The 25679-nt window shown below is 44.7% G+C and overlaps 1 protein-coding gene across 1 annotated transcript; it reads right to left on the bottom strand.

Annotated features, from left to right (window-relative positions):
* Positions 1-14005: 14005 nt before the first annotated feature.
* On the bottom strand, positions 14006-18279 carry LOC121549589 (uncharacterized protein C8orf34 homolog). The gene is made up of 2 exons (XM_041861374.1): positions 18207-18279; positions 14006-14730 (listed from the first exon to the last, which is right to left on the bottom strand). The coding sequence occupies exons 1-2, from the start codon at positions 18223-18225 to the stop codon at positions 14114-14116; spliced, it is 636 nt and encodes a 211-aa protein (XP_041717308.1). The 5' UTR covers positions 18226-18279; the 3' UTR covers positions 14006-14113.
* Between the last annotated feature and the right edge of the window lie 7400 nt (positions 18280-25679).

Below are 25679 nucleotides of genomic sequence, written 5' to 3'. Positions count from 1 at the left end.
GTAAAGCCTTGACACTATCTGCAGAGTGTTAAACCCTGTAAACTCTGTAAAGCCTTGACACTATCTGCAGAGTGTTAAACCTCTGTAAACTCTGTAAAGCCTTGACACTATCTGCAGAGTGTTAAACCCTGTAAACTCTGGAAAGCCTTGACACTATCTGCAGAGTGTTAAACCCTGTAAACTCTGTAAAGCCTTGACACTATCTGCAGAGTGTTAAACCCTGTAAACTCTGTTCATTCTACACCCAACACTGACCTAATGGAACAGGGCATCGGAAAGGTGCCTCCATCTCTCTGTTTCCCCCACTCTCTCTCCTTCCCTCTCTCTTTGTTATTCTCTCTCTCCCTCTGTCTCCCCCCTCACGCTCTTGCTCCCCATTCCCCATTTCTCCCCTCTCTCTCCCCCTCTGATCTCCCCCTCTCCAAAATGGCTGACGTCCCCCAATGGCACCAATGGCATTGCCAAGCCACACTATGTCTTCATCTAGCGGCTAATTGGTGGGTCTATAAAAGAAGGTGTCGGCTTCTGAGTCACCCATTGGTGGTTGCCTGGGCAATGTACACTGCGGTGGTTGCCGGGGACTCTGAGTGAGGTCATTGACAGACAGACATGGAGGCTCTGTCAAATAAAGACGTCGCTCGTCTCTCTAATGGGGTAAAGGAGTTGTCTCAACCCAAAGTGGTCGGTATATACACTACTAATGAGAAACATTCTGGCTGATATTATGGTGTTATCGGATGGCTTTTTGACCATTAAATAATATATTAATTCATGACTGCTGCTACCTGGTATAATGCCATTGCAAGACTAAGTTGTTATGCATTTGAGCGTAAATTCTGTTACACTTCTAAGAGTCAAGCGGAAATATGTTACCGTTTTCAAAACTTACATATGCCAGCTCTATGCTGGTTGATTCTTATTGGATGGCTTTTTGATCCACATAACCATGTTATCATAATATAATCAATATAATATTATCATATCCAGGACTGCTACCTGGTGTTCCGGTAGACCACGTTGGTATGATTCTGAGCGTAAATACGTTCTGCTTTAACTTCTACGGGATCGGTGTCCCGTATATGGGACGGTTGAGCTAACGTGCGCTAATGTGATTAGCATGACTGTTGTAAGTAACAGCAAACTTTCCAGGACATAGACATGTCTTATATGGGTAGAAATATTAAATTGCACTGTCTAACTGCACTGTCCAATTTACAGTAGCTATTAGAGTGAAAAAATACCATGCTATTGTTTGAGGAGAGTGCACAACAACAAAAAACGTATCACAGGAACTGGTTTGATACATTCACCTCTGAAGGTAAATAATGTACTTACATTCAGTAATCTTGCTCTGATTTGTCATCCTAAGGGTCCCAGAGATTAAATGTATTATAGTTTTGTTTCATAAAATCCATTTTTATATTCAAATGTAGGAACTGGGTTCTACAGTTTGAACCCCTGCTGTCTCTGGCTCCACACCCACCCGGCCATCTCGATGTGTGAAAGTTAGTGTATAAGCTAATGATCCATCATGTATTATATTCCTGGGAGTGTGTAAACTTACATTTTGTATTACCATATAATTTTTGTATGTTCTCTATAGTTATGTACTTGAAAATGTATCAATTGACCAATTCGGCACATTTGGGCAGACTTGATACAAAATAGTCCAGTATTGCAACGCTTCACTGGATCAATCTGAAACTTTGCACACACACACTGCTTCCATCTAGTGGCCAAAACCTAAATTGAGCCTAAACTGCAATATTATATTGGGGCCTTTCTCTTGCATTTCAAAGATGATTGAACAAAAAAATATATATAAAAAGCATGTTTTTTTGTTTGAACTATCTTTAACCAGATCTAATGTGTTATATTCTCCTACATTAAATTTCACATTTACACAAACTTCAAAGTGTTTCCTTTCAAATGGTATCAATAATATGCATATCCTTGCTTCAGGTCCTGAGCTACAGGCAGTTAGATTTGGGTATGTCATTTTAGGCGAACATAAAAAAAAAAAAGGGGTCCGATCCTTATTAAGAATAAAGCGTGAATAAGTTACAGTTTTCAAAAGGTGTATACGACAGGGAGATGGGTGAGCTGCTGGTTGATTATGACTGGTTGATTGGGTACCCTTATTGTTGTGAAGACGGTTGATTGCGACAGACAGGAAACATCCATTTTAGATTTTTACCTGAGAACACTGACCTCTTATTGACATCATGTATCCCACCTGAGAATGGATCAGAACAGACAATAACACACTAGTCTACGACATAACTCATATCCATTTATCCATTATGAAACCCATGGAAAAGGTGAGAGATGGTCAATTAGCCTCATCCCATCTCCACTTGTGACAATATAGTGTAGTGTATTCATGGGGTGTTAGCCTCATCTCATCTCCACTGTGACAACATAGTGTAGTGTATTCAGGGGGTGTTAGCCTCATCTCATCTCCACTGTGACAACATAGTGTAGTGTATTCACGGGGTGTTAGCCTCATCTAATCTCCACTGTGACAACATAGTGTAGTGTATTCAGGGGTTATACTAACTAAGACCAACCACAACCTCAAACAAGATAACTCTGTTGGTAGGTGTCTACAAACAGTACACTGAACTCTTAAATGAGGCAGTTTGTCTGAGACATGAGCCACGGGGGGGGGTTTGGAGGAGGAGGGGGGGGGAGGGGGGGGGGACTGACTACTCCATAGACTACAGACTATTTTCATCTCATTGAGGACGTTGCAGTTACCCCATTGTGGAAGTCTCTAGAATAACAGGAAATAGCTATGGATGCAGCTTTGTGCCATAAACTTCCACAGACACAAGAACCTAGGCACTGGCAGGGTAAGAAGAGGGGGCTGGGAAGAAGGGGGGGGGGGTGTCACTGTGCCAATGAGCTGGGACGGATACATCTAACGACACATACGCACGTGCACTCACAGACGCTGAGACCTGTCCACGCACGCACATATACCCTCCCCCCATCTCTCTCTCTCTCTCTCTCCCCCTGTCCTCCACCTCTCTCTCTCTCTCTCTCTCTCCCCCTGTCCTCCACCTCTCTCTCTCTCCCTCTCCCTCCCCCCTCTCTCCTCTAGCGTGTGACTTGTTATATAAATGACACGTTATTGTCATATCCAGACCCTAGTGCAGCTCTCTACAGCATATTAGCTACATGCATTCACTCATTTCACCCAGATACATTCCTTTGGCAAAACAAGCCTCCTTCCCTCAGAGAGACCTGTCATGTAACTCTGATGTTTCCATTTGATTACGGCCGTTTTGTGTGCACAATGTTTGGTTTGACTCCCAAATGACACCCTATTCAATATATAGTGCACTACTTTTGATCAGAGCCCTATGGTCCTTGGTCGAAAGTAGTGCACTACATAGGGAATATAGTGCCATTTGGGACGCAGTCCCTGTTTCATGAACTCCATAAAATTGTTTGGCTCTCCGACTCCGATTCCTACGTGCATTTCAGTCTCTGTACAAGCAGCTGATTCCAGGCCATGTTGTTTACTGAGAACTGTGTGGACATCCCAGATCCCTATAGGCCCTGGTCAAAATGAGTGCGCTACATAGGGAATAGGGGCTACCATTTGGGACATAGCCTGTAAAACATTAATTTGCGGAACATTTCTGTCACTCTTCTGGGAAGGAGAGGAATCAGGGCCAAATTGACAGATTAAAGTTCCCTCTGGCTTGATACATAAATGAAGATGAATTGACTCCAACAGGAACAGAGTTTGGTATGATGATAAACTTTGCTAACGCAGTAGAACATAACAGACCCTCTTTAGGCCCATGGAAAGTCATACTTTGTATAATAATCACTCAAAATTTGAGTAATGACATGACTAAATGGAGCTAAGGAAAAGATGGTGTAAACCAAATGGTGTTAAGAACGTAGTCGGTTATACTGCGGACCCTGGAATACCAAACACTCCATGAGAATGGAATACACTAGAAGTCTTACACTAGAATGCTGAGGAAAGTTCACTTCAAAAAAGACAAAAAGCAAAAAGAGAGAAAGCGCAGAGAAAGAGAGGGAGAGGTATAGTGCATTCGGAAAGTATTCAGACCACTTGACTTTTTCCACATTTTGTTACGTTACAGCCTTATTCTAAAATGTATTAAATTGTTTTTTCCCCGCTCATCAATCTACACACAATACCCCATGATGACAAAACAAAAGCTAATGTATAAAAAAAAAGAAGAAGGAAATATCACATTTACATAAGTATTCAGACCTTTACTCAGTACTTTGTTGAAGCACCTTTGGCAACGATTACAGCCTTGAGTCTTCTTGGGTATGACACTAAAAGCTTGGCACACCTGTATTTGGGGAGTTTCTCCCATTCTTTTTTCAGGTCTCTCCAGAGATGTTTGATCGGGTTCAAGTCCAGGCTCTGGCTGGGCCACTCAAGGAAATTCAGAGACTTGTCCCGAAGCCACTCCTGTGATGTCTTGGCGGTGTGCTTAGGGTCGTTGTCCTGTTGGAAGGTGAACCTTCGCCCCAGTCTGAGGTCCTGAGTGCTCTGGAGCAGGTTTTCAACAAGGATCTTTCTGTACTTTGCTCCATTCATGTTTCCCTCGATCCTGGCTAGTCTCCCAGTCCCTGCCGCTGAAAAACATGCCCACAGCATCCCCCCATGCTTCAATGTAGGGATGGTGCCAAGTTTCCTCCAGACGTGACGCTTGGCATTCAGGCCAAAGAGTTCAATCTTGGTTTCATCAGACAAGAGAATCTTGTTTATCATGGTCTGAGAGTCCTTTAGGTGCCTTTTGGCAAACTCCAAGTGAGCTGTCGTGCCTTTTACTGAGGAGTGGCTTCCATCTGGCCACTCTACCATAAACGCCTGATTGGTGGAGTGCTGCAGAGATTGTTGTCCTTCTGGAAGGTTCTTCCATTTCCACAGAGGAACTCTGGAGCTCTGTCAGAATGACCATCGGGTTCTAGGTCACCTCCCCGACCAAGGCCCTTCTCCCCTGATTGCTCAGTTTGGCCGGGCGGCCAGCTCTAGGAAGAGTCTTGGTGGTTCCAAAACTTCCAAACTTCTTCCATTTAAGAATGATGGAGGCCACTGTGTTCTTGGGGACCTTCAATGCTGCATAAATGTTTAGTTAACATTTGACATTTTAGTCATTTAGCAAATAAAAAATAATGTATGCACGCACTAACTGTAAGACGCTCTGGATAAGAGCGTCTGCTAAATGACTAAAATGTTAACCTTCCCCAGATCTGTGCCTCGACAGAATCCTGTCTCGGAGCTCTACAGACAATTCCTTCGACCACATGGCTTGGTTTTTACTTTGACATGCACTGTCAACTGTGGGACCTTATATAGACAGGTGTGTGCCTTTCCAAATCATGTTCAATCAATTGAATTTACCACAGGTGGACTCCAATCAAGTTGTAGAAACATCTCCAGGATGATCAATGGAAACAGGATGCACCTGAGCGTAATTTCGAGTCTCATAGCAAAGTGTCTGAATACTTATGTAAATAAGGTATTTCTGTTTTGTATTTTTTATAGATTTACAAAAAAATCTAAAAACCTGTTTTCGCTTTGTCAATATTGTGGTGATGTGATTGAAGGAGTCAGGTGCTGTCACGTTCGTTGATAAATGGGACGGACCAAGGCGCAGCGTGATATGCGTACATGTTTATTAAATATTAAACACAACGACAAAATAACAAACAAAACGAAACGTGAAGTCCAAGGCAGCACAACACAACATACCTTAACTGGAACAAGATCCCACAACCCACTAGTGCCAATAGGCTGCCTAAGTATGGTCCCCAATCAGAGACAACGAGCGACAGCTGCCTCTGATTGGGAACCACACAGGCCAACATAGATCTATACATACTAGAATGTACAACCTGGACAAACACAGCAAGGAAAATACACACCCTGACTCAACATATAAGCGTCCCCCCCCCCCCCAAAGGTGCGGACTCCGACCGCACAACATAAACATAACAGGGTAGGGGCCGGGTGGGCATTCCGCCTCGGAGGCGGATCCGGCTCAGGGCGTGACGACCACTTACTCTCCGCCTCCCTGTTGCGCCCCTGGTCTGGTCTGGACCTCGGCGCGCTGCTTCCCCTCTCCTTCCTCCCACGACGTACCAAGCCCTGTCTGGACCCTGGTGTGGGAGACCCCGAACCTGGAGAGGGGCTGACGTCTGGGTCTGGACTGGAGCCGCTGACAGGAGCTGGACCGGGCACCGGTGGAGCGGACTGCACAGGCTCCGGACTGGAGCCGCTGACCGGAGCTCGCATGGGCACCGGTGGAGCGGACTGCTCTGGCTCCGGAGTGGAGCCGCTGACCGGAGCTTGACTGGACCCCGGTGAAGCGGATTGCTCTGGCTCCGGAGTGGAGCAGCTGACCGGAGCTGAACTAGGCACCGGTGGAGCGGACTGCTCTGGCTCCGGAGTGGAGCAGCACCGGTGGAACAGGCACGGGCCGTGCCGGACTGGACACACGCACCACTGGCTTGGTGCGAGGGGCAGGAACAGGCCGGACCGGGCTGGCGAAGCGCGCCACTGGCTTGGTGCGAGGGGCAGGAACAGGCCGGGCTGGCGATGCGCACCACTGGCTTGGTGCGAGGGACAGGAACAGGCCGGACCGGACTGGCGACGCGCACCACTGGCTTGGCAAAATCTGATTCTGGATTTTCTTAAAACTCTGACGCGTTTCGGCTGCATGGCTTTTGTCAGGGAGGACGAAGGCCATGCTCCCCCCTGACGAAGGCCATGCTCCCCCCTGACGAAGGCCATGCTCCCCCCTGACGAAGGCCATGCTCCCCCCTGACGAAGGCCATGCTCCCCCCTGACGAAGGCCATGCTCCCCCCTGACGAAGGCCATGCTCCCCCCTGACGAAGGCCATGCAGCTGAAACGCGTCAGTTCTAAAACTTTGTTTCCTTTGAACATGCCATTGAAATAAAGGCATTTTAATGAATTACAGTGGCAAGAAAAAGAATGTGAACCCTTTGGAATTACCTGGGTTTCTGCATAAATTGGTCATAAAATGTGATCTGATCTTCATCTAAGTCACAACAATAGACAACCCCAGTGTGCTTAAACTAATAACACACAAATTATTGTATTTTTCTTGTCTATATTGAATACATCATTTAAACATTCACAGTGTAGTTTTGAGAAAGCATGTGAACTTCTAATGACTTCTCCAAAAGCTAATTGGAGTCAGGAGTCAGCTAACCTGGAGTCCAATCAATGAGACAAGATTGGAGATGTTGGTTTGAGCTGCCTTGCCCTTGCAAGAAGCATTGCCTGATGTGAACCATGCCTCGAACAAAAAATATCTCAGAAGACCTAAGATTAAGAATCGTTGGCTTGCATAAAGCTGGAAAGGGTTACAAAAGTATCTCTAAAAGCCTTGATGTTCATCAGTCCACGGTAAGACAAATTGTCTATAAATGGAGAAAGTTCAGTACTGTTGCTACTCTTCCTAGGAGCGGCCTGTCCTGCAAAGATGACTGCAAGAGCACAGCGCAGAACGCTCAACGAGGTTAAGAACAATCCTAGAGTGCCAGCTAAAGACTTACAGAAATCTCTGGAACATGCTGACATCTCTGTTGACGAGTCTACGATACGTAAAACACTGAACAAGAATGTTTACACGGTGTGTTCAATAAAGACATGAAAACGTATCATTGTTTGCGTGTTATTAGTTTAAGCAGACTGTGTTTGTCTATTGTCAGATCAAACTTTATGACCAATTTATGCAGAAATCCAGGTAATTTCAAAGGGTTCACATTTTCTTGCCTCTGTAATGAAGACTGCCTTGGTTCTCCTTTCTTTTTTGCTGATTTCTAGAAGTCTTGGCGGTTGAAAACAGAGAACGTGTCTCTCTCTCTCTCTCTCTCTCTCGCCCTAGCTTTTAAAGGCTCTAAAGACTACTAATGGTATTACAAGGAAAGGTGCACGTGGAGTTGGAGCAGCCTGTCACAGGGAGAACCCCTCGGTGAACTCAACTAAAGACGCTGAGTGTTGGCGAACGCCAATGTCAGCCCCATTAGTTCTACAGCTGTTTTTATTTTCTTTAAAAACCAAGTACACCTCAGAGTACAGTCCTCCGGGCCAAACTTTAATAAATAAATTGCCCCGTGTTCCCTTCTAAAAGCTTCTAAGTGTTCTAGTTTTAAGTGTTAAAAGGTGATGGAGGTTTCCCAGCCAGTCATTCAGTCAGTCGGCCGGCCAGTACACCTCAGAGTATAGTCCTCCAGGCCAAACTTTAATAAATAAATTACCCGTGTTCCCTTCTTAAGGCTTCTATGTATTCCAGTTTTTCAGTGTTAAAAGGTGATGGAGGTTTCCCAGCCAGTCAGCCAATCAGCCAGTACAGCCAGTCAGCCAATCAGCCAGTACAGCCAGTCAGCCAATCAGCCAGTACAGCCAGTCAGCCAATCAGCCAGTACAGCCAGTCAGCCAATCAGCCAGTACAGCCAGTCAGCCAATCAGCCAGTACAGTCAGTCAGCCAATCAGCCAGTACAGTCAGTCAGCCAATCAGCCAGTACAGCCAGTCAGCCAATCAGCCAGTACAGCCAGTCAGCCAATCAGCCAGCACAGTCAGTCAGCCAATCAGCCAGTACAGTCAGTCTCTATGTAGGGTGCACCCTATTCCCTATAAACTGTAGTGCACTACTTTTGACCAGAGGCCTATGAGGCCTATATGGGCCCTGGTCAAAAGTAGTGCACTATGTGGGGGATAGGGTGCCATTTGGGACGCAATGTTTCAAGGAAGAAGAGTTACATCAGGAAGAAGAAGAGAGGGAGAATCAGATCTGTATATCCCTTCTTTCCTCTACATACAGTTTTATAAACAGGCCCATGATTCTCTCTCTCTCTCTCTCTCTCTCTCTCTCTCTCTCTCTCTCTCTCTCTCTCTCTCTCTCTCTCTCTCTCTCTCTCTCTCTCTCTCTCTCTCTCTCTCTCTCTCTCTCTCTCTCTCTCTCTCTCTCTCTCTCTCTCTCTCTCTCTCTCTCTCTCTCTCTCTCTCTCTCTCATTCTCTCGCTCTCTCGCTCTCTCTCGCTCTCTCTCTCGCTCTCTCTCGCTCTCTCTCTCGCTCTCTCTCTCGCTCTCTCTCTCTCTCGCTCTCTCTCTTTCTCAACCCTCTCTCTTTCAATTCAATTCAAATGGGCTTTATTGGTATGGGAAACATATGGTTATATCGCCAAAGCAAGTGAAATGAACAAATTTAACAACATCAACTAAAAACTATTAGAAAATAACAGTAAACATTGCACTAAAAAGGATTCAAAAATACATGTCAAATGTTATATTATCAGCTGTGTATAGTGTTTTAGCAATAACACAAATATTTGTAGTACGAACAGTGTGGGAAGATTTATACAATATAAAATAATAATGATCTCTATTTCCCTCTCTAACTCATCCCCCAGCTCTAGCTCCAATCATTTGTGAATCAGAATCAGGCTGGTCCACTCTGGTCCGCTCTGGTCCGCTCTGGTCCACTCTGGTCCACTCTGGTCCGCTCTGGTCCGCTCTGGTCCGCTCTGGTCCACTCTGGTCCGCTCTGGTCAGCTCTGGTCCGCTCTGGTCCACTCTGGTCCACTCTGGTCAGCTCTGGTCCACTCTGGTCAGCTCTGGTCCACTCTGGTCCACTCTGGTCAGCTCTGGTCCGCTCTGGTCAGCTCTGGTCCGCTCTGGTCCGCTCTGGTCAGCTCTGGTCCGCTCTGGTCCACTCTGGTCCACTCTGGTCCACTCTGGTCCACTCTGGTCCACTCTGTTTAGCTCTGGTCCACTCTGCTCAGCTATGTTTAGCTCTGGTCCGCTCTGCTCAGCTATGTTTAGCTCTGGTCAGCTCTGTTCAGCTCTGCTCAGCTATGTTTAGCTCTGGTCAGCTCTGTTCAGCTCTGCTCAGCTATGTTTAGCTCTGGTCCGCTCTGCTCAGCTATGTTTAGCTCTGCTCAGCTCTGTTCAGCTCTGCTCAGCTATGTTTAGCTCTGGTCCGCTCTGGTCCACTCTGGTCCACTCTGGTCCGCTCTGGTCCACTCTGGTCCACTCTGTTTAGCTCTGGTCCGCTCTGCTCAGCTATGTTTAGCTCTGGTCCGCTCTGCTCAGCTATGTTTAGCTCTGGTCAGCTCTGTTCAGCTCTGCTCAGCTATGTTTAGCTCTGGTCAGCTCTGTTCAGCTCTGCTCAGCTATGTTTAGCTCTGGTCCGCTCTGCTCAGCTATGTTTAGCTCTGCTCAGCTCTGTTCAGCTCTGCTCAGCTCGCTGGGGTTTTTCATCATCTAACTAGGCGTCAGCCTCAAAGCAAATGTCAGAAGAATACAGAGGAATCGCAAAATTCCTGCCTGCGGTTAATAAAATCCCTCAGAAAGGGGTAGTGATGGGGGGAAAAAATTGATAGTTGCATATCGCAATATTATTTTAGGACGATATTATATAGATATATGACCCCCAAAAACTTTTTTTGCTAGTGTAGGTAGCGTTAGCTAGCGCTAGTAGGCTATACCAGCACCAAAAATCTGGTATTTTTCATCCTATAGCTTGTTCTCCATCGTCTTTTTACTTTTTAATTTCATTTTAATATGTAATTGAATATGCCATTTAGCAGACGCTTTTATCCAAAGCGACTTACAGTCATGCGTGCATCAATTTTTACGTATGGGTGGTCCCGGGGATCGAACCCACTACCCTGGCGTTACAAGCGCCATGCTCTAACAATTGAGCTACAGAGGACCAATTGAGCTATATAGTGAGCCAACATGTTTTCAGCACTTTTATTTCCCTGATAAATCAAAACTATTTTTCTCATGCTCTCTCTTGTCTCTCTGCAGCAAATCACAATAAAAGCACAGTGTCGAATCGCAATACATATAGAATTATGAAAATCACAATACATATCGTATCGGCACCTAAGTATCGTGATAATATTGTATTGTGAGGTCCCTTGCAATTCCCAGCCCTAGAAAGGGGTCCCCACAAGGGAAAATTATATTTTAGGGTTAGGATTAGGGTTAGAATTAGGGTTAGGTTTAGGGTTAGGGTTAGGGGTTTGGGAAAATAGGATTTTGAATGGGAATCAATTATTAAGTCCCCACAAGGATAGTAAAACAAACGTGTGTGTGTGTGTGTTTGTGTATATGTGCACGACACAAACAAGATATGTGACCAGGCTAACATCTGTGATGCATTGTGGGTAAATTGTGACTGACTGACCGATCTACAAATAATAATTTTATTTATGATGCAAAGTGATTAGTATATCTGTCACGCCCTGGCTCTGGGGACTCTTAAATGTTGAGCCAGGGTGTGGATTTTCTATGTTTAGTTTTCTATGTTTTTGTTCTAGATCGTGTTGATCTATGTTGGCCAGGGTGGTTCCCAATCAGAGACAGCTGTAGCTCATTGTCTCTGATTGGGGACCATACTTAGGTAGCCTGTTGGCACCAGTTAGGTTGTGGGATCTTGTTCCGTAAAGGTTTGTGTTGTTGTAACCTCAGGACTTCACGTATCGTTCGTTTTGTTGTTTTGTTCGTGTGTTCAGTACTTAATAAAATGTACGCTTATCACGCTGCGCCTTGGTCCGTCTCATCGTTAAACGATCGTGACAATATCAGTCAGCTGATGTGATCTGGGTGATCTGAAAAGTCATAGTCAATCGATCAATAATATAATAATACTTTTAGCAAAAATGTTTATTTTCAATTTACAATCTGTAGAAACAATGAGAATAGAAAGGTTCAGAACTTTTGTAAAACATCACAGTACAGTTGAAAAATATATGGCAAATAAAAATCCAATATGGATGGTGTTAAGAGATAGATGGGAGATGTTGAATGGAGCTGAAGGATGGGACTAATAACAACTAACAACAAGATAACTAATAATGTAAGCAAACGGTGTCCATAATAAGTATATAGGTTGTAGGTTGGAAGCTTTTGTGAAAGAGCACAGTTAGAAAGATATGGCATATAGAAGCAAACTGGATGGACATCATGAAAATGATTGGAGAGGTTGAGAGTAGAAGAAGTTCAGGAGAAAAAACAAACAAAATAGAATTATTGTAAAATTGACTGTGTCCATTAAATGTATATAGTAAGTATAAGCTGGAAGTAGAGGCTTAAGCATTGTTGTTCACTAGTTTACTCCAATTAGGGAAGGGTGGTGGGGTTGGAAAGTAATAAAGGGGAATATATAAAATAAAATAAAAATATGTGAGGGAAAAAAGTATTTGATCCCCTGCTGATTTTGTACGTTTGCCCACTGACAAAAACATGATCAGTCTATAATTTTAATGGTAGGTTTATTTGAACAGTGAGAAAAAGCATAACAACAAAAAAATTCAGAAAAACGCATGTCAAAAATGTTAGAAATTGATTTGCATTTTAATGAGGGAAATAAGTATTTGACCCCTCTGCAAAAAATGACTTAGTACTTGGTGGCAAAACCCTTGTTGGCAATCACAGAGGTCAGACGTTTCTTGTAGTTGGCCACCAGGTTTGCACACATCTCAGGAGGGATTTTGTCCCACAGATCTTCTCCAAGTCATTAAAGTTTCGAGGCTGACGTTTGGCAACTCGAACCTTCAGCTCCCTCCACAGATTTTCTATGGGATTAAGGTCTGGAGACTGGCTAGGCCACTCCAGGACCTTAATGTGCTTCTTCTTGAGCCACTCCTTTGTAGCCTTGGCCGTGTGTTTTGGGTCATTGTCATGCTGGAATACCCATCCACGACCCATTTTCAATGCCCTGGCTGAGGGAAGGAGGTTCTCACCCAAGATTTAACGGTACATGGCCCCGTCCATCGTCCCTTTGATGTGGTGAAGTTGTCCTGTCCCCTTAGCAGAAAAACACCCCCAAAGCATAATGTTTCCACCTCCATGTTTGACGGTGGGGATGGTGTTCTTGGGGTCATAGGCAGCATTCCTCCTCCTCCAAACACGGAGAGTTGAGTTGATGCCAAAGAGCTCGATTTTGGTCTCATCTGACCACAACACTTTCACCCAGTTCTCCTCTGAATCATTCAGATGTTCATTGGCAAACTTCAGACGGGCCTGTATATGTGCTTTCTTGAGCAGGGGGACCTTGCGGGCGCTGCAGGATTTCAGTCCTTCACGGCGTAATGTGTTACCAATTGTTTTCTTGGTGACTATGGTCCCAGCTGCCTTGAGATCATTGACAAGATCCTCCCATCTAGTTCTGGGCTGATTCCTCACCATTCTCATGATCATTGCAACTCCACGAGGTGAGATCTTGCATGGAGCCCCAGGTCGAGGGATATTGACAGTTCTTTTGTGTTTCTTCCATTTGCGAATAATCGCACCAAATGTTGTCACCTTCTCACCAAGCTGCTTGGCGATGGTCTTGTAGCCCATTCCAGCCTTGTGTAGGTCTACAATCTTGTCCCTGACATCCTTGGAGAGCTCTTTGGTCCTGGCCATGGTGGAGAGTTTGGAATCTGATTGATTGATTGCTTCTGTGAACAGGTGTCTTTTATACAGGTAACAAGCTGAGATTAGGAGCACTCCCTTTAAGAGTGTGCTCCTAATCTCAGCTCGTTACCCGTATAAAAGACACCTGGGAGCCAGAAATCTTTCTGATTGAGAGGGGGTCAAATTCTTATTTCCCACATTAAAATGCAAATCAATTTATAACATTTTTGACATGTTTTTTCTTGATTTTTTTGTTGTTATTCTGTCTCTCACTGTTCAAATAAACCTACCATTAAAATTATAGACTGAACATTTCTTTGTCAGTGGGCAAACGTACAAAATCAGCAGGGGATCAAATACTTTTTTCCCTCACTGTATGTGTATGTGTGTATGTATGTATGTATGTGTATATGTATATGTATATATATATGTATGTATATATATATATATATATATATATATATATAAAACATGGGGGATTGGAAGTGATGCAGACAATTACATTGATGGAAGTTACAATCTATCTGTAATATTAAGCTGACCTACCCCCTAAAAAAAAAAGTGTGGCCGTGTTCAACAGAATCAAATCTGTGATGCATTGTGGGTAAATTGTGACTGATCGATCTACAAATAATAATGTCATTTATGATGCAAAATGATTAGTATTATCAGTCAGCTGATGTTGAACAAACCTCTGACAGATAGGCCCTGAGGCTCGAGGCCTTGCCCAGACTATCTGTCGTACTCAGCCCAGGAGGGGTGAGCAGGGGCCTGGGTCGGGTCGGCTGACTGGTGGGGGTCACCGGCCTGCTCCGTGACCTCCTGAAGGTCACCTCCTTATGACCCTTGTGACCTCCGTGAACCCCGACCCCTGGGGTCACGGCCGTCATGGCAGACCTGGAGGTCAGCAGGCTGTTGGGGGTCATGGGTCTGCTGCTGGGGGTTCTGGGGGTCGTAGTTCTGCTGCCGGGGTTGCTGGGGGAATGAGTCCGGTGGCTGCCGGTCATGGTAAGGGAGGTGGGCTTGCGGGTGAGCAGGGGGCTGAGTTTAGGACTGACCAGGGGATAACCTATAGAGCTGGGCTTGGCTGAGCGGGTGAGGATGGGAGACTGAGGTCTGGAGGGGGGTCTGGAGGTCTGGCCGGGTAATGGGAGGGTGTTGGGGAGTGTGCCCGGGAGAGAAGTGTGGAACAGGGGGGTGAGTAGGAGAGAGCTGTAGGGGCTGTTGGGACTCCGCTGGGCTAGTTTCCCCTGCTCGGCCAGCTTGGCCAGATCCTTCTCCACCTCTGGAAGGGGACAGAGACAGACCGGTTGGGGATATAAATGCAGAATTACCAATAACATTAGGACCTAGAGTTTTCCCTGACGACGTAACATAGTCAGGTCCTTCTCCACCTCTGGAAGGGGCACAGAAACAAAGACAGACTGACAATTAATGAATGATAAACAAACAAGATTTATAAGTAGGGCCCAGAGATGTTCCTGACCACCAGACCTGGCAGGGAAAGACTCTGAACCTTAAGACATTAGACAGGGGCAGAGAGCTATGTAAAAGTGGACTATGTTTCATATCAGTGACCTTTTCAATCCTTCACATACATACTGCTATAATGCATATAAATGTTCAGATCTTCTCTGATGTTGGAATCAAAGCACGTGTGTATCATGGTGGTCTCTACATGTCTGAAGATATAGGGTGGACTCACTAATATTAATATCATGGTACGATCCAAGAGGGATGTTTTCTGAAATGACTCACCACAAAGGGTTTGTGCTGTATATAGGCGCCGGTCAAAAGTAATCGAAATCGTCTGATGTCGGCATGTATCAAATACTTCTTCTCCCCACTGTATCTGAAGATATAGGGTGGACTCACTAATATTAATATCATGGTGGTCTCCACATATCTGAAGATATAGGGTGGACTCACTAATATTAATATCATGGTGGTCTCCACATATCTGAAGATATAGGGTGGACTCACTAATATTAATATCATGGTGGTCTCCACATATCTGAAGATATAGGGTGGACTCACTAATATTAATATCATGGTGGTCTCCACATATCTGAAGATATAGGGTGGACTCACTAATGTTAATATCATGGTGGTCTCCACATATCTGAAGATATAGGGTGGACTCACTAATATTAATATCATGGTGGTCTCCACATATCTGAAGATATAGGGTGTTGGCAAACATCAACACCATAAGAGATCACATGCTTCATAACAGGGGTGTGGGACTGCTGCATTTTTCCTTTTTCATGACGTTTGTCTTCAAAACCTTTTTTACTGGTCATAGAAAACAATATTAATTGACTGTCAATTTGCGGTGAATCCTGCTTCCTCTGTCAATCCGAATTCCAGATTGACATTAAAAACATCGCCCACGTAGAATGAAGCATGCTTCCCAAATGACACCCTATTTCCTACATAGTGCACCCATAGGCTCTGGTCAAAAGTAGTGGACCATCTAGGGAATAGCATTGAGGATGCACAGAAGTGTTCTGCCAGAAATTCGGAAAAAATATAATTGTTTGCTTTATTGGTAGATACGAAAACAGTTTTCTTTTTGAGGAGGGGATGTGACTGCCAAGAAGAACATCTGGGAGTTGGCTGCTCTACTCATCTCTCCTCCCCCCCGTTTTTGTCCTTTTCAGATTTTGACGCTGTTGGGTTTTCAGCGATCCAAGAGGGATGTTTTCTGAAATGACTCACCACAAAGGGTTTGTGCTCTATAGGCGCCGGTCAAAAGTAGTGTACTATATAGGGAAAAGGGTGCCATTTGGGATGCACTCTAAGTATTTTCAGGGAACCGCGTATGTGTGACTATTAATAAATAACATGTAGCGGAAGCATGGCGTGTATTTTATAAATCTCTTACTTCAACCATTTATGAGCAAACAGAGCCTTCTCCTAAACAAACAGCATTTACATTTTTAGTGTACTACTTTTGACTATATAGGGAATAGGGCGCCATTTGGGACACAGATCATAGCTGTATGTTTGAATGAGAATATATGAGCCACTGAGATTATGGGAAGCTTTATGGCTGTAACATGGATTATGGGAAGCTTTATGGTTGTAACATGGATTATGGGAAGCTTTATGGTTGTAATATGGATTATGGGAAGCTTTATGGTTGTAACATGGATTATGGGAAGCTTTATGGTTGTAACATGGATTATGGGAAGCTTTATGGTTGTAACATGGATTATGGGAAGCTTTATGGTTGTAATATGGATTATGGGAAGCTTTATGGTTGTAACATGGATTATGGGAAGCTTTATGGTTGTAACATGGATTATGGGAAGCTTTATGGTTGTAATATGGATTATGGGAAGCTTTATGGTTGTAACATGGATTATGGGAAGCTTTATGGTTGTAACATGGATTATGGGAAGCTTTATGGTTGTAATATGGATTATGGGAAGCTTTATGGTTGTAACATGGATTATGGGAAGCTTTATGGTTGTAATATGGATTATGGGAAGCTTTATGGTTGTAACATGGATTATGGGAAGCTTTATGGTTGTAATATGGATTATGGGAAGCTTTATGGTTGTAACATGGGTTATGGGAATATTTATGTCTGTAACATGGATTATGGGAAGCTTTATGGTCGAGTTCCATTAACCTCTTTACTGCATCTATTGGTTAAGTAATTTAATGTCAAACTAAATGTAAAAATATATATATTTCAGAGGTTTAAAAAGGAACAGATAGGAACGATATATTTTGGGGGGTTCGAACTGGTTCAGAACTTTTTTTTGCCGGTCGGAACAGTGGAACGGAACGAAAAATAATAATGGTTCTGTTCAGAACAAAACGATTGGAAAATAATTTTGGTTCCAAGCCCTGGTAAGGAGTTAGGGGTTAGGGTTATGTGGTTAAGGTTAGGGTTAGGTTAAGGGTTAGGGTTAGGGATTAGAAATTAGGGAAAATAGGATTTTGAATGGGAATCAAGTGTTTGGTCCTCACAAGGATAGTAAAACAAAAAAAAAACGTTTGTGTGTGTCAAGATATTTACCAGCTGTGAGTGCCTCTGGATGACATTAACAGGCTAAGTGGTGCCATTATGCTTCACATAACCCTGGAATGTAGAGACTATGTGGTGTACATGAAGCAGAGGCTTACGTCCCAAATGGCGCCCTATTCCCTTTATAGTGCACTACTTTTGACCAGAGTCCATAGGGTAGTGCGCTACATAGGGAATAGGGTGCCATTTGGGACACAGAAAGAGGGACCCACAGATAAATGGAGCGACACGCACAAACAAACAACTGGGTGATACATGTCTTAGATGTGACTGCGGATAGAGACATCACTCTTTGGTCTACTTTTCATCTGGTTAATAAATTAATAAATATCTCTCTCTCAGTCACCCGTGACGACCGTCTCAGAGAGTTACCCAGACAGACATCACGTCAACTGTCATTTAAAGAGAGGAAAGAGATCCAGCCTGATGGAAAGACACAGTGACTGCCCTTATATTTTGGTCCTGGTATTTGTAATTTAAAATGTGTTAGTTCACAGCAGTGTGTGTGTGTGTGTGTGTGTGGGTTAGCCAATCAAACTGCTCCGGCCCCAAATATGTTCTTTGGCAGGAGCTAGGTTCATTCTGTCTCTCCCTATGTTCGTTCTCTGTCACGTGTGTCTTTTTGATCTGGGTGACCCAGTATTTGTTACTGTATAAAACCCCACCTGTCACACAAAGAACCCCCCACACACACCATACACATGCAGACAGATACCTACCAGCGAGGTGTTTGCCCATGTTCTCCAGTTCTTTGGAGAAGACAGAGTCACTTAGTAGCACTCCTCCCGTCTGTCCCCGCAGATCCCTGGATGAAATCCCTCCTCCTCCTCCTCCTCCTCCTGCTCCTCCTCCCCCTGCTCCTCCTCCTGCTCCTCCTCCCCCTGCTCCTCCTCCTCTTCCTCCTGCTCCTCCTCTAGCCACCTTCACGTCAGCCTCCCAGACTGCCTGACGCTGCTACAAACAAACAGAGAGAAGAGAAAGAGGGAGTAAAAAGAGGAGAGTCACATTACAAAAAGAAAGACGACCCCTCAATTACAACACGACCCCTGAATTACAACACGACCCCTGAATTACAACACAACCCCTGAATTACAACACGACCCCTGAATTACAACACAACCCCTCAATTACAACACAACCCCTGAATTACAACACAACCCCTGAATTACAACACAACCCCTCAATTACAACACAACCCCTCAATTACAACTCAACCCCTGAATTACAACATTACAGAAAGACCGACCCTTCAATTGCAAACACGACCCCTCAATTACAACACAACCCCTCAATTACAACACAACCCCTCAATTACAACATGACCCCTCAATTACAACACGACCCCTCAATTACAACACGACCCCTTAATTACAACATTACAGAAAGAACGACCCCTCAATCACGACATTATAGAATAATCCAGCTACTGCTCAAAAGCTCAAGATGGCGGCAGGCCCCAGCATAACAAGAGGCAATTATTACATTTTACGGGCATTAGAAAAACGTTGGGTAACCGCAGAGAGTGTAGATGAAAGTGGGTTGGTTGGTTGGTTGGTGGGGCGGGGTTCCGTAGAACATCGACTGGCAGTAGTGGTCGATTTTTAAATAACAACCACAGTGATCCATCAATAGGCAGTTAACAGACAATAAATCAAACAAAACCAAACTACTTCCTTGAATATTGTTTCATAAAGTCTACGGATATGAGAAAGAATTGTTGCATACTAAAATTAAAATAAAACGTATTTCAATTTCACATGAACAGGCACACAGGGAACATGAATAAGCAGAACGCATGATGGCTTCGTCCCAAATGGAACCCTTTCCCCTATATAGATCTATAGGGCTCCGGTCAAAAGTAGTGCACTATATAGGGAATAGGGTGCCATTTGGGACGAGACCTATGGTTGCAACTTGCACCTATTCCTTGATTCAGACATCATTTAGTAAGGGCCGGGTTGCCAGGTCTGTGTAATTGGAGTCTACTTTATCAGTCCCTTTTATCCCACTGATCACAGTCGGGTCAGATGAGTTGTAATGGGTCCCAAATGGCACCCCATTCCCTATATAGTGCACTACTTTTGACTTGGGGCCCACAGGGCTATATAAGGAATAGAGTGTAATTTGGGACTCACCCACTGTATGTGTGAGCCTCTTGTACAGGCGAGACAGAAAACCATCCTGCCTTTGTGGTGTAGCTATAATCCATGCTCTCCTTTATGTTAGGGGGCGTCCCAAATGGCACCCCATTCCCTACGTAGTGCACTACTTTTGACCAGAGCCCTATGGGCAAATAGGGTGCCCCTTGGGGACATACTGTAGACTTAGTAAACCCTAACGTTACTTAAGTGTCAATGTATGTCAATGACTCAAGTTTCCTCTTAAGTCCGCAATCTGGATCCCTGCAGAGTCTCAGTGAAGATCTAGATCACTTTTATAGCCTCTCTGGACTAAAGCCCAGTTGTGTTCCTGAGTGGCGCAGTGGTCTAAGGCACTGCATCACAGTGCTAGCTGTGCCACTAGAGATCCTGGTTCGAATCCAGGCTCTGTCGCAGCCGGCCGCGACCGGGAGACTCATGGGCAGCGCACAATTGGCCCAGGGTAGGGGAGGGAATGGCCGGCAGGGATGTAGCTCAGTTGATAGAGCATGGTGTTTGCAACGCCATGGTTGTGGGTTCGATTCCCACGGGGGACCAGTATGGAAAAAATAAAAATGTATTCACTAACTGTAAGTCGCTCTGGATAAGAGCGTCTGCTAAATTATGTAAATGTGATACAGTAAGTGTCCCATATTGGATCGTTAAAAGACACCATTTTTTCTACATGACCTAATAGTTGACCAATACAACAGGCTGATGGTGAAGTAGACGTACTTGTAGTTCATTTCCCTGAAGATATTAAATGAACTTCCACAATCAATTTCAATAGAAAGCAGACAATATTCTGCAAACCACGGAGAGGTAAATACCTGTCTATTTATGGGCAAATCACATTGATTAAATCTTTAGTCCTATCACAGTTTAATGACTTACTTATGGCACTGCCTACTCCAGATGACTCGTTTAAAAAAAATATCATATGAGCAAAAAAATATTTAACTTTATTTGGAACGCTAAACCAGACTAAATTAAACGTGCCTATTTATATAATGAATATGAGTTTGGGGGGCTGAAAGTATTAAATATTGAGGCGTTAAACCTCTCACTAAAAAGCTTCACTCATACATGTCATCCCTAAACCTGAACCTGAACTGGTTCTCCAGTAGATTATTAAGAAAGGCTCGTCCTTTGTTCAAAAAGGCTTTTTGCCTTTATACAGATTACAACTTCTCATTTTCGGTTAATTGAACATTTTAATTTGTTCAAAGTATCACCCTTTCTTAAACAAGCCATACAAAGCTGATTACAATTTCAATGTTATCCTCCAGAAAAGACAGAACAAATATTACAATAAATATTATTGTTAAACTCAAATATACTGATTGATAAAATAAATAAATATTAACAATATTATGAATAGGAATGGTGGCGTTATGTTACATATGCAGCTATCTAAAAAATATGGGAATGTCAGCTCAATCCAAAGTTACAACCAACTGATTGCAGCATTACCACAAATATAGAGGAGGCAAGTGGAAAAGAGAGAAGGTAGGGAACTTGTTTGCCTGCCATATATTAAAGATACCATTTAAAAAAAAATGTTTAGTCATTTAGCAGATGCTCTTATCCAGAGGAACTTACAGTGAGTGCATACATATTTTTTTCATACTGGCACCCCGTGGGAATCGAACCCACAACCCTGGTGTTGCAAACACCATGCTCTACCAACTGAGCTACATTCCTGTCGGCCATTCCCTCCCCTACCCTGGGCCAATTGTGCGCCGCCCCATGGGTCTCCCGGTCCCGGTCGGCTACGACAGAGCCTGGATTCGAACCAGGATCTCTAGTGGCACAGCAAGCACTGCGATCCAGTGCCTTAGACCACTGCGCCACTCGGGAGGACATTGGCTGAAAAGGATTGGCATAAATAGAAAGATGCAGCAGTTTGATTTGAGGACAGACATGTTGACAGCAGAGCCATACAGGTTGCAACATAGCTGGGAAGAGATTGTCCATGTACCGATTCCATGGCACACTGATACAAAAACCAACACCTGATTCAACCCTTCAATTTAAATTATTAGAAAAAAGTATTGCCACCAACATGATGTTATACTGTATAGTGCACTACTTTTGCATGATCCCTGGTAAAAAAAAAAAAAAAACACAATAGGGAGAAGAGGGGTGGAGATGGGCTGGAGAGGAGAGGAGAGGAGAGGAGAGGAGAGGCTTAAATCAGGAATATAATTGTGTATTGTCAATACCCTGTTGGCTGTTATGACTCAGTCATGTCATTGGGTCTGTGTGCCTGGGAGCGAACAGATCAACCACACAGTACATTAGGTCTGCGTCCCAAAGGGCTATTCCCATTGGGCTCAGGTCTAAAGTAGTCCGCTATATAGGGATTAGGATGCCATTTGGGATACACTCTAGGTGAGTCTATAGCCACGCCAAGACAACAGGAATGGATTATCTGAAGCATTAGACCTCATATTATTCATATCCTCCTGTGGCTGTGGGGTTAGGGGTTAGGTTAGGGGTTAGGTTAGGGGTTAGCTGTGGCTGTGGGGTTAGGGGTTAGGTTAGGGGTTAGGTTAGGGGTTAGGTTAGGGGTTAGGTTAGGGTTAGCTGTGGCTGTGAGGTTAGGGGTTAGATTAGGGTTAGCTGTGGCTGTGGGGTTAGGGTTAGGTTAGGGGTTACATTAGGGGTTAGGTTAGGGGTTAGCTGTGGCTGTGGGGTTAGGTTAGGGTTAGCTGTGGCTGTGAGGTTAGGGGTTAGATTAGGGTTAGCTGTGGCTGTGGGGTTAGGGTTAGGTTAGGGGTTACGTTAGGGGTTAGGTTAGGGGTTAGATTAGGGTTAGCTGTGGCAGTGGGGTTAGGGTTAGGTTAGGGGTTAGGTTTTGAATTAGGGTAAGGTTAAAAAGAGACTGGTTTGTCTTGTGGTGCGCAGGCCTATTGTTGTGTGCCCCTCCAAAATAATGCTATAAAAATTCCACTGTTAAAATGATCTAGATTGCCTCCTAAGAACCTCACCAAAAGTAAGTAGGTTATTGTTGTTTCTAAAATGAAAGTCTGAGTGGTTATCTAGGACCATGAAGGGACTGGGATGTTAAAATATACAAGGGATCAGGAGATAGACGCTTTAATAATACATATACAAACACAATTATAGACACATATATAAGCGCTATAAGACAAAGTGCTAGGAGATAAAATGCTAAAATGTCAATACAAATTCAAATACATAAAAAAGGAAGGAATAAAACTATTTCAGATGAGCATGCAAATATTAAATATTAGACAACCACCTGAAACTTTATTTATTGTATTTTTTGTTAAAATAGTGCATCCTCTTTCACCTCCTTGAGATCCCTGTAAACAAGTGCTATCCCTTTCAATTGATCCTATCTAACTGGTTAAAAACGCTCATTCAGACCGGTGGGCGTAATCGTTTGTAGATCTCTTATCCACCCACGTTCCACTGCTTTTCGCCGTCCACTGGTCCAACTAGAACACGACTGTAAGCCGGATATATTGAGGTAAGTGATGGGGTGATCCTGGAAATGAGTCACTAGTTCTGTGTGTAGATGGGCCCGTTTGATGTTGTATAGATGTTGTTTAAGTCTAGTTTCTATTGTATACTGAGTTTCCCCGATGTAGTGTTTTTTGCATAATGTACAGGTAATTATATAAATGACATTTGGAGTGTTGAGTGAGATAGAGTCTAAAATTGGAGTGGAGGTCTTGCTATGTGGATTTGAAATGAATTTTCTTGGTCTGAAATGGGCCGTGTGAGGTTTGGGTGGTTGTGGGGGCTTAGTGCTGTATTTGGCTTTGATTAGGACGTCTTTAAGACTCCTATTCCTTCTGAATGCTGAGATGATTCTATATGGCTGGAAGGGTGTGAATGCCTGATGTAGCGGTCTGATCCTCTGGGAGAATGGAGTGACTAAGGGGATAAGGATTATCTGATGATTGGAAGAGGAATCAGAGGTTGTGATTCAGAGAGGGGGGGGGGGGGGGTTTTGGTGGGGTTAGGGTTAGGAGTAGGGTTAGGGGTGGGAACAGGATACGAACCCGGGTTAGGGTAAGGGTTAAGGTTAGGAGTAGGGTTAGGGGTGGGAACAGGATACGAACCCGAGTTAGGGTCAGGGTTAAGGTTAGGGTCAGGGTTAGGAGTAGGGTTAGGGGTGGGAACAGGATACGAACCCGAAGTTAGGGTCAGGGTTAAGGTTAGGGTCAGGGTTAGGAGTAGGGTTAGGGGTGGGAACAGGATACGAACCCGAGTTAGGGTCAGGGTTAAGGTTAGGGTCAGGGTTAGGAGTAGGGTTAGGGGTGGGAACAGGATACGAACCCGGTTAGGGTCAGGGTTAAGGTTAGGGTCAGGGTTAGGAGTAGGGTTAGGGGTGGGAACAGGATACGAACCCGAGTTAGGGTCAGGGTTAAGGTTAGGGTCAGGGTTAGGAGTAGGGTTAGGGGTGGGAACAGGATACGAACCCGAGTTAGGGTCAGGGTTAAGGTTAGGGTCAGGGTTAGGAGTAGGGTTAGGGGTGGGAACAGGATACGAACCCGAGTTAGGGTCAGGGTTAAGGTTAGGGTCAGGGTTAGGAGTAGGGTTAGGGGTGGGAACAGGATACGAACCCGAGTTAGGGTCAGGGTTAAGGTTAGGGTCAGGGTTAGGAGTAAGGTTAGGGGTGGGAACAGGATACGAACCCGAGTTAGGGTCAGGGTTAAGGTTAGGGTCAGGGTTAGGAGTAAGGTTAGGGGTGGGAACAGGATACGAACCCGGGTTAGGGTAAGGGTTAAGGTTAGGGTCAGGGTTAGGAGTAAGGTTAGGGGTGGGAACAGGATACGAACCCGAGTTAGGGTCAGGGTTAAGGTTAGGGTCAGGGTTAGGAGTAGGGTTAGGGGTGGGAACAGGATACGAACCCGGGTTAGGGTCAGGGTTAAGGTTAGGGTCAGGGTTAGGAGTAGGGTTAGGGGTGGGAACAGGATACGAACCCGGGTTAGGGTAAGGGTTAAGGTTAGGGTCAGGGTTAGGAGTAAGGTTAGGGGTGGGAACAGGATACGAACCCGAGTTAGGGTCAGGGTTAAGGTTAGGGTCAGGGTTAGGAGTAGGGTTAGGGGTGGGAACAGGATACGAACCCGGGTTAGGGTCAGGGTTAAGGTTAGGGTCAGGGTTAGGAGTAGGGTTAGGGGTGGGAACAGGATACGAACCCGGGTTAGGGTAAGGGTTAAGGTTAGGGTCAGGGTTAGGAGTAAGGTTAGGGGTGGGAACAGGATACGAACCCGAGTTAGGGTCAGGGTTAAGGTCAGGGGAAGGGGGGGATTTGGCAGTGCCTCCAGAACCTCTGGAATGAAAGTTGTGGTCAGAAAGAGTGATTGACAGACTTGTGTTTTGTGGGTGTGTTGGCTGAATGGGAGAGAGGGCCGCCAAGGTGCTGGTTTTTATGGTTCTGAGATATCGCGTTAGGGGTTAGGGGTTAGGGGTTAGGTTAGGGGTTAGATTAGGGTTTGCTGTGGCAGTGGGGTTAGGGGTTAGGTTAGGGGTTAGGTTAGGGTTAGGGGTTAGATTAGGGTTAGGGGTTATGTTAGGGGTTAGATTAGAATTAGCTGTGGCAGTGGGGTTAGGGTTAGGTTAGGGGTTAGGTTAGGGGTTAGGTTAGGGTTAGGGGTTAGGTTAGGGGTTATTTTAGGGGTTAGATTAGGGTTAGCTGTGGCAGTGTTGTTAGGGTTAGGTTAGGGGTTAGGTTAGGGGTTAGGTTAGGGTTAGGGGTTAGGTTAGGGGTTATTTTAGGGGTTAGATTAGGGTTAGCTGTGGCAGTGTTGTTAGGGTTAGGTTAGGGGTTAGGTTAGGGGTTAGGTTAGGGTTAGGTTAGGGGTTAGGTTTGGGTTAGGTTAAAGGTTCGGGGTTAGGTTAGGGGTTAGGTTAGGGGTTAGGTTTGGGTTAGGTTAAAGGTTCGGGGTTAGGTTAGGGGTTAGGTTAGGGGTTAGGTTAGGGTTAGCTGTGGCTGTGAGGTTAGGGGTTAGGGGTTAGGTTAGGGGTTAGGTTAGGGGTTAGCTGTGGCTGTGGGGTTAGGGGTTAGGTTAGGGG

Source organism: Coregonus clupeaformis, chromosome 34 (assembly GCF_020615455.1).
Source record: "Coregonus clupeaformis isolate EN_2021a chromosome 34, ASM2061545v1, whole genome shotgun sequence".
In the NCBI taxonomy this organism is placed as follows: domain Eukaryota; kingdom Metazoa; phylum Chordata; class Actinopteri; order Salmoniformes; family Salmonidae; genus Coregonus; species Coregonus clupeaformis.
This window is presented reverse-complemented; position numbering and strand designations above follow the sequence as displayed.